The 10,065-nt window shown below is 42.6% G+C and overlaps 1 protein-coding gene across 3 annotated transcripts in view; it reads right to left on the bottom strand.

Annotated features, from left to right (window-relative positions):
- gjc1 (gap junction protein gamma 1) overlaps window positions 1-10,065 on the bottom strand; it is a 43,382-nt gene continuing 33,317 nt past the window's right edge. For all 3 annotated transcript variants that reach the window (XM_032537870.1, XM_032537871.1, XM_032537872.1), the window contains one exon: window positions 1-5,315. In XM_032537870.1, coding sequence (XP_032393761.1) covers window positions 3,804-5,261 — 1,458 coding nt within the window. In that variant the 5' untranslated portion in view covers window positions 5,262-5,315 and the 3' untranslated portion in view covers window positions 1-3,803. The remainder of the gene's footprint in view (window positions 5,316-10,065) is intronic.

Genomic DNA, 10,065 nt, shown 5'->3' with positions numbered 1-10,065 from the left:
TTTCAAGCGTGGGAAGCTTTTTATTTCCAGGGTTTTCTCTCGGCTGTTGAGACGAGACAAAAGATGCTGACACTTTATTCAATATGCATTTCTGATTTATTTTTTTAGGAAAATAGGTCTTTTCACATGCAAATGTTATGTCTATTCATCAACAAATATGAAAACAAATCTTTGCCAGGGGATGCAAGAATGGTACTCAAAGAAATTTACATTTTACAAAAGGCATAGAAAAACACAGAAATGCACAAATGCATGAATGAATCAGTTTGTACTGGTATTACCACTGGTTTAATTGTCACATCCCGCATGGGTGACTGTAAGAAACATAAAGGGAAACACCACAGTCTTTCTTCTGAACACTGACATTGTTTTACATAGACAGACAAATGCTGAGGGTGGACATTGTGGTATCCCTGATATATTAACCCACAAAAGACTTTTGAGACAACCACTGTGTGACATGCTTTTGCTTATAATTCCTTTAGCTGCCATAAGGCATAATAAAATGGCTGTCAGTTCCAAAATGTTTTAAAGGGTGCTCAAATGCATATTGTTGAAATCAAGTAAAACTTTTCTCAAATTTAGGTAATGCATAATGCATACTGTCAGTACTTTGTTAGCAATTAAGCTTAAGCTGAAAATCCTTAAAGAATCAATGTACTGACGTAAAAAAGAACATTCACGAAAGAAAGCAACATATACATAGTGCTGAACTTGAAGGATAAGTTGCTCATTATAAATTGAGAAATATGTCCCTCCTAACAGGCCAACAGCCTTTTTTTATTGTCTCCCAAATGCAATGTCACAAAGGTCAAAACACACATTGAATCACTTCTGTAAGACAAATAAGACAGGGTTCCTTTACGCTTGCTTTGTCCTGTTTTTGCTTTAAGTGTTCTTGTAAAGCCCAAGTGACATTTTGGAGAAACAGCAACCATATGCAGAGGAAATTAAACCCTAATACAAGTAGTTGTAAAAGCCATTTCTGTCCAGTGAGCCCACTTTTGTCTTTCTTAACTTACTATCTTTCTTTCTCTGTCACTCACTTTACAAAAGAGAACAGGGTGACACAAATACAAAACTGTGCCATAGGGTAACTCTTTTGAGCTGCATAGCTGCTTGAATTCCTTTCTTACCCCTAGAAACAGACAAGTCTGATCCACATAACCTAAAATAGTGTTGGATTTGTAAGGCCAAGCTGCCAGTCATCCCGTCTGAGCAGATGGGGACTTTCAGTACCCTCATGGCACCTCCCCAAAACGCCCCTTCCTCACTCTCTGAAGTGCTCCTTCTTTTGACAGGAAGTCTCCATCTAGTGGCTTCAGTCAACTGCAAAGCATCACCAGCTGCATGCTATCCATGTATACATTGTTTGTTTCCTTTTTGAACAAAACACAGTAAATACTTTAGTTGAGAAACATTTCTCACTGGGGAAAAATGTAATGAGTGCTGATTGGCCTCCAGGGTGGAGACTGACACTGACTGGAAGTCAGTAAACCACCTCTGGCTTATTGGCATAGAGCGGCACCAGCGGAGCCAGAGTCAGTCAATGCTCTTAGAAGCAGCTGACTCAAGTACTTCTGGTGATTTATGACTGTCTGCTTCTGGCCAGCTTGTTGAACAGACATGTGGAGGTGAACAAGCCAATGAGAAAGACTCTTTCTACGCGAGCACCCTGCTGTAACGTTAGGTGAAGGAAACCACGTCACAATGTCCAGCCTCACAACTCATGAGTAATGGTTTGTTCAGTTACTTAGATTCAGATCCTTTAGACAAGATTTATAGATTTATTAACTAAAGAACATAATGGACTGGCTTTTCAGATTTGCTCCCCTTACCAGTTTTGACATTAAACGAACTGCTGCTTGTTTGGAAAGCCACGGTGCTCAAAGCTTGGAATGGTTTCAATAATTTGGCACTTCATGTCCTTTTGTCAACTGATCCTATCAGCCAGTTTGTCTCCGTACAGTGCTGTTTAGCAGATCTCAGAAAAATGTTGAAAAAGGAGTAACACTGTTATTAAAATAGCCCAGAGGGCTGCTACATACATTTAATACTGATACTGTAACATACAGGGAAAAGTCAGGCTTTTTTTCTTTACATCAATAAGTCACTGTAGCCGACATATTATAAAAATATACTATGTAATATTTAACTTTTTTCCTTTCTTTTTTTTTTACAATGGAAGGCAATTTAAAACACAATAACCATAAATACCTATACAACAAATTGTATAATTGTAACAAACATTGTTAAAAGAACTTGCTTTCTTTTTCTTTATTTTACAAAACACATTAAAAAAAGAGTGTTTTCATATAAAACACCAGTTTGAACATAAAAAGGAACTCCATATTGGAGTTTGCTCTTCAAATCCCATTCTGAAAAGCAAAACACATACTGTAATACAAAAAACAATTGACTTTTAGAAAAGGGTTGGTCTCACATAGGCATTATTCCACAATTGGAGTAGCATGGCCACAGTATTCCAAAGCTACAAACAACCAGGCTTCATGGCAGCCTAGCATAACGTCTTGGCACTGACACTTGCATCACACAAACAGTGTTTGGTCTCACTATATAGTAATGGCTTTAAACCTTTTCCATTACAACGTGGTGATATTGCAGCCTTGTGCATCTAACACTGAACTTGTAGCGTTGAGAAGACATAACTGACACAAGGCTTGTCACTACACTACAGCTGGTTAAGGTGTTGCTGGATGCAGGTAGCATTGGCAACTGGTGTCTACTCCCCAATGAAGGAAGCGCTGTAGATGATAACACCAGGGGGCAGTCAACTACAAGGCAGATGAGAGCAGTGGAGTGCTGAGCAGCCTTGTTAAATAGCCATGAAGAGCCATAGAGTGGAACTGAGATGTTGAGGAATAAGGTATTCAAACTGGATGGTTTATGCACCTTTTGAAAATAACTTTTTTTTTGTCTCAGATGTAGACTGGTTAAAAAAAGCCACCTGCTGTACTTATCGGTCTTTGAGCAGCAGCTGGTGTAGCACAGCTATCAAAAAACCCACAGGAAACATGTACAAACACACTGTCAAAAGCAAAGTCACAGCAACATAACACTGTGATTGACACTGGAGAGAAAGCAGAACACGCACAGAACATGACTGACAGGACACCGCTTTCAGGAAGGTGATGTTCTCACTGCATTATAAAGTCACTGCTTTAGGCATTGCCACTCAATTATGGTTTCATTTTATTGCATTTTTAGTGTTATGAAGTTCCTTGATAGCGTCATTACAGTATGGATTCATAGCTTTGGCTTGCCAGAACATAGTGATGACATGCAATCCCTTTGCCTTTGTATTATAATAATACATAAATACATTTTCACATCCAAAGAATTAGGATGCCAATGTATTAACGGAGACGCTGTCTTTGCAGAGGAGCGGCCAGAAAATGAGCTGAGCCAAATCTGGGATCAATCTGATTTGCAACAGAACTCATTATCAAGTTCAAATCCCTTAGAAAGGACCAAGGGGAAGACAACAGAGGTCAATAATCTGCTTCAGGGCTTGAGGAGAACGAGACATGTAAACGACAGACTGTGGCCTACAGTTTGTGTTGGTGTGATGTTTCAAGTTAAACAATGATAGCCCAGACAAAACAAATTGTCAGCTGCAACATCACATATGTTGACACACCTTAGTACACAAACACACATGTTCTCCAGCTTGCAGGATTCTTTAAGGCACCGTGGTGTTTAAATATGGAGGAAAATTGCAACAACTCGTCATTCAGTCTCTAATATGTACATTGTTACAATACATGCCACTGTTTCTGGGGTTAAATCCATACAGAGGGCTTGCCCTCTCCGGATTTGCTGCTGCTGCTGTTGCTGCTGCTGCCTCCACCACTGCTGCCTCCTTTCCCATGCTTGAATCTATGCTTGCGCTCTTTCTGAGGCTGAGGCTGTGTTGGAGGTTGGGCCTGGATGATGTTACTTTGGGGCTTGTCGTCCTGGTTGTCCCCAAGCTGCCCCTCTGCCCGGTGCTGCTGACTGTAAGCCTGGATGGCCGCCTCCAGTTGCTCATGAGCTTGCTGAATCATGTCTTTGTTCAAAGCTACACGGGCCTCCCCTCCAGTGGGGAAGTTATCCTCATTGCTACCAAACTGCTGCTGCTCCTCTTGGGCAATGTTCGCCCGGTTCTGCTTGCATGCCATCTTAGCGTTGCTAAGGTCCGTGTAGGGCATCTGCTCTGGCTTTACCACAATGTTGTAGCCAGGTGGAGCTGATGGGGTGTTCCATGAGAAGGGGTAACCCACATAATCCGCAGCCCCATCTCCACCAACCCCTCCCTCAGAGCCTGCCTCTGGCCCTGTCCCCCCTACTGAGCCCTCCACGCCTCCATTGTTGCCCAGTAATCCCAACTGGTACTCATCCTCCTGAGGTGGGCAGCGCCGACGGCGAAGAATGTCACAGATGGTGCCAATCCCCAAATGGAGCATCTCCCAAACGTTAAGCGTGAGGCAAAGGACAGTGACACCATACATGATGCGCAGGAAGATGGTCTTCTCTGTGGGTCGCGACACAAAACAGTCAACGCTGTGGGGACAGGGTTTTCCCGAGCACACGAACACAGGCATCACACGGAACCCATACAGCAAATACTGCCCTGCAAGGAAGCCTGCTTCTAGCAGCGTACGAGTCACCAGTTGCAAAACATAAACCCGCATCAGCCCCTCATCTCTTATACGCTTGCGCCCATCATGCCGGATTTTGGGTTTGGGTGCTGGCTGCAGAGGATCCCGTGGCCTTTTGGGGGGCTCGATCTCTGGCACCTCATAGATCATGGGATCATCCTCTTGGTCCTCCTCGGTCTCCTCGATGCCCCGGTGCTGCCGTGCTCCAAAGCAGATTTTCCTGGGCTTCCTGTGCGTGTAGCTCCCTCCTCCTGTTCTAACTGCAGCAGAACCACTTCCTCCTTTGGCTTCATCTAACCGTGCGATCTTGTTGACAGCATAGCCCATGTACATGAGAGAAGGCATCGCCACCAAGATAATCTGGAAGACCCAGAAGCGAACATGAGATAGAGGGGCAAAGGCATCATAGCAGACATTCTCGCAGCCCGGCTGGCCCGAGTTGCAGACAAACTTGCTCTGTTCGTCGTAGTAGATGGACTCTCCCCCAACAGCAGTGAGAACGATGCGGAAGACGATGAGCACGGTGAGCCACAGCTTCCCCACGAAGGTGGAGTGGTTGTGGATCTCCTCCAGCAGCCGCGTGAGGAAGCTCCAGCTCATTGTGTCGCTGGACAGTGGGGCAGACAGTGTCCCTCTCTCCCCTGTTCACAGACTCTGGAGAAAGGTAAGGGGAAGACAAGAGGGAGAAAAAAGAAAGACAGTATAAGTTCACATATTTTCACAATCAATGCAAATTTCAAAATGCTATCAAAGCAAGTAGTACCATTTCCTAAACTTTTATCCCTGTCGAAATAGCATTAGTTCTGCAAATTCAGCAACAAGATGGGAAAAGGGGTGACATAATAATTGCCTAAATTAAAATAAATGTTCCTCTCTGAGCTCAGGCAATCAACAAATCCTTTACTTGATCTGTTGCTTTTTGCAGCACAATTGCACACACTCAGCTCAGTGCCACAGTGAGGTTGTTGTCAAGTTCAAGCTTTTTAGGGAATTAGAAGACCAAAAGGAGTTGAAAGAGGATATCGGTATTAAAAAATACCATCAAGCAGCACTGAGAAGGACGTGAAATAATCCAAATAGGGAATTTGCTATCGCCAAATACACACTGACTTTATTTAACAGCTTCCTTTTTGAAGAATAAATCCTCTTAGAGAGATTTCTTCTGTGTGAGGTGCAGTTTTCAGGATTGTATTAACTTGGCTGGTTTGTTCTGGTTGGGAGGTAAATAGCATTGTGCTATGCTTGTGTGTGTGTGTGTGTGCGTGTGTGTGCTTGTGTGTGTGTTCTATTGGCATGTGTGCATTTGAGCACAGTTTAGAAGGAGGGACATGTTGATTATGTAGGTTAGGTCTGGGCTCCAGGCAGTCCATCCAAACCAGCAGAATCAGCAGGTGGCCGGGCACAAACCGTTGGAGCGGGGAGTCAGACAACAGACCCACATTAGCTCAGGCAGTGGAGCTGAACCCAAACACTGCTGTCCCTCAGGGCAGCTTTGGGGGATGAGTTAACACCTCCTCAGAACTTTCCCCCTTATGAAGCCGCAAGCGCATGGCTTATTGTCAGCTAGACTGAGAGGAAAATCCCACCATGAATACTAGCTTAGATAGGGGTTTAAAGGGACGATATCCTTACCAAGCAGGTTGAGAGCTTAGTCGGAGAAAGCTGCAGCTGCAGCTGCAGCTGCAGCGAGAGGGAAAATTCAGCTGGAGGACACAAGCAGGAGCTCCGAGCCCTCTGCTTTGTGTCTCCAGTAGGAGTAGAGAGGGCGGGAATGTTTTGAAGAACGCTTGCGATGAACCATGTGTCATATTGATCACTCTGACCATATAAGGGCCTGCCTGAGACACAGGAGTTTATGCCAGGAAGCCTTTGTTTGTACATGCATACTCCAGTACTCCAGTATGTTACCCACATACAGTAAGAGGCCATAACTGCGCAGTCCTTCTGAGAGTGCCAACTGTGAGCGTCTGTGACCGACATGTATGAGTGTCGACATGTAAGAAGTAAACGGCCGAGGCCACAAGCACACAGAGTCCCAGCAGTGTCCCTCCATGGTCAAGCTCGGCCTGACGTTTACAGCATTACATCATTGCAATTCTTAACATAACTCTTACTGTGCTGCACAGTTGTCCTTCAGATTATAACCACACAAACAATTGGTTGCAAAGGCTAAACTGCTTTGCTAAAATATAATGGTAAGCTTATTCTGTTGTTTATGGTTTTAGGGCAAAATGTTTCATTATTAGTGGATCTTTTGTTTTTTTCCTACTTTTTCTTTATGCTGTATATTGCTTTTTAGTCTTGTACTTTTATTAATATTCATTTTTATGGAACTTGTATGGAGTACTTGTGATGTAGTCAATTGCATTTGTCATTTATACAGTATTCTTTGTAATGTGGTCCTTTAATAGAGGCATTTTTTAGTGGCTGCTACTAGTTTGTAAATGTTTTTTCTGATTTCTTCTTCAAACAAAAGTTTTTTATCCATTGCTGTATTCAATTTAAGGGCAACATTTTTCTTATCTTAACCCCTTATTGTATCATTTTCTGTACATTCTGTCTTCATGCTTCAGTGCTTAATGTTTACACTGAGTGAAATGCTCATACCCAGGTTTTTATGTTTTTGTGGCTGCACCATTGGCTCAAATGGAAATTTTTCAGAATCTTATGCATGATTTTATACACATTTACTCAAAATCCAGTCTGGTATTTTGTATTTTTGGAAACTTTGGGATTGGGAAACTCTGTGGGTCAGAGGTGGGTTTAATTTCATAATGTTGCTGGATGCAATTTAATGCACGTTTGTAGCTGAGACCCAGCTGTAACAGTTCTTGCACAGTTACACAACATAGAATAATTTAATTTTGTCCTTTGATGAAGCCTTGTATTTATTCTGTAGAGTTCCTAGGTAGTTTGTGCACCAGGAACTGTCACGCTACCTCCTAACCAGGAGAGACGCTCCAGCCCAGGCAGCCGAGCTAAATCATCCCGCTACCTCAGCCACATTTAACCTGGCATTTTGCTTTCTCATTCAATTTATGTCTGTGGGAGCTAGTGGGGCAGTTAGGGGTAAGAAGCTGACTCTATGCATTAAGTAACTGGGGTGAGTCAGCCTCCCAAATAGCAGCCACACACAGCAGGCAGGCTTTCTGTCTGTTACTTTGAAATAAACAATGAACTGATGGGAATCATGTCAACATGAAAAAGCACACCAGACTTTGGTTCTAAAGTGAGAAAAGGAAACATGTACAACTTAATTTACTGTAATCCCAGTGTGATTTTACATAATAAAAGACTACTGATGTTCTTTGAAGGGGAATCACATTCAGGATCAATGGCTCTGTAGCCATCAGCCCTAAAGGTCATGTCTGTGTTATTACGGGTCATCAAACTTTCAGTCTCGCTGATACATCATCATAATATTGCTCATAGCCCTACCAGAACAGTACAAGGTCAAAGGTCAACAAGATCAGTTCCTAAGGGATAAACTTCATGAACTCACACAACGATTTAATCAGACAGTTACAAATACAGTATGCGTCACTGGAGGGATCCCCTCACTCCCTGGTTTTTACCCCTCGGGATCCACAGAGACTCACATTCCAAAATATTACATAGACATGGGGCCAGACAAACACACACACACACACACACACACACACACACACACACACACACGCTGAAGGGCCCCGGGCTTGGGAGGGAGGGAAGGAGCCCACCACGGGACAAAGCCCAACCCGTGCACCACTGCAAGTGAACGCTAGTTGTAACTGAGTAACAGTTAGATGTACTGTGACTGCATGCTTCATTGAGTGGAGTCCTGTGCAACAACAGGTACCTAAAAAGGGGTGCCAGGTCATGGTCACACTATCAATTACTGTCCTTTTTCCATGAAGAGTGGAGCAGGTGGACCCAAACGCAGGAGACTGCAGGCAACAGAAACTTGGAGAAATAAGTCTTTATTTAAGGTTGTGCACAGGTAAAGCAAAACTGATCAAACAAAGAACAAATGCAAGGATCCAACAAAGAAACAAACTAACCCGACAAGGGGATGACATGGGGGTGGAGAGATTGGTGGAGAAGCTCAGGTGCGCAGGATAAGGTGATTAGGCAGGAAAACAGGCAGGGAGGAAACAATTCTGGGGAACAGGGAAAGACTAACCAGGCTGATTCAGAGCAGGTGTCAGAGGTCTCTACCTTAATGTTTTGAGCTTTTTCAGAGTCTGTCTTTGTTAAACTGTTAGGGGGAGTTAAAAGAAATCTGTATCCTCTCTCTTTGCCTCTAAACTGTCTACATATTATTACTACTTGTGTTTGATATATGCAGATACACACACACACACACACACACACACACACACACACACACACAAAGCCACAACAGTAAACAGGCCACAGGCAGTTTAGATAATGAATGTACAATGGTAGGAAAAAAAGCTGTGTTGAGTTGAGTATACGTAAGAGTATTAGATTTATTTGCCTCTGGATGAACTTTAATCAAGTGAAGCATACTAACATGTCCATTTATAGACAAATAAAACATATTAAACTGCTATGCAAAACTATTATTGTATATTATATCAATATTGTCTGTTGGGGTGTATAAATAACACTAGTGATTGACGCTATTAGATCATTTCCTATATATTTTCCATAAGGACTTTGTCTCTGCTTCTCTGTTAATCTCACACAGTACTCATCCTTATACAAACATCCTTACAGATGCAGCAGCCGCTATCCATCAGTCAGCTCACAACACACATGTACTTTTCCCCCTGCAGACATACATGCTAATAATTTAAAGTAAAAGATCTTAAAGCAGATCTAGTAAAAAGAACTTTCTTATGCTGACTGATTTAGCCCTGGTCCTGCTGAGTGTTAAAACCCTCCTCACATTCACTTTATATTTTTATGTGACTGTGATTGCTTGTTTATACACAGTGCTGTTTTATGGGGTCTGCAACTTTTAATAGCTCGCATAATTTGAAAAAGATTGTCGCCATCATCATGTTGGCACAAAGTATTCCCCTACTTACATGTTCTTATTAAACTTCCAGTAGATTCATGAAGTCCAAACATTAAATATTTGTAACCATCTGTGGCAAATGTCTCCATGTTTATTTTTGCAACAATTCCATGGGAGCAACATGTGCTACAGAGAGATTATTAGCTGTTTGCTACTTACACACTTTTGTAAGTGGAAACAGGAATGATGAAAGCTTTTGTTACGCAACACAGGAGATTGTGGACAGACAGACGAGAATGTTGATTTTGAGGATTTAATTAACAATAACAAAATCCATACAACAAAAGGTGTCCTGGAACAGCAGGCAGAATCCAAACCCAGGAACAGGCAGAATCCCAAAAACCTAACGAGGTAGACGACCCACACACACACACACAC

The sequence above is a fragment of the Etheostoma spectabile genome, chromosome 15, assembly GCF_008692095.1.
Source record: "Etheostoma spectabile isolate EspeVRDwgs_2016 chromosome 15, UIUC_Espe_1.0, whole genome shotgun sequence".
In the NCBI taxonomy this organism is placed as follows: domain Eukaryota; kingdom Metazoa; phylum Chordata; class Actinopteri; order Perciformes; family Percidae; genus Etheostoma; species Etheostoma spectabile.
Note: the sequence above shows the minus strand (reverse complement) of the source record. Positions and strands in the feature narration are given on the sequence as shown.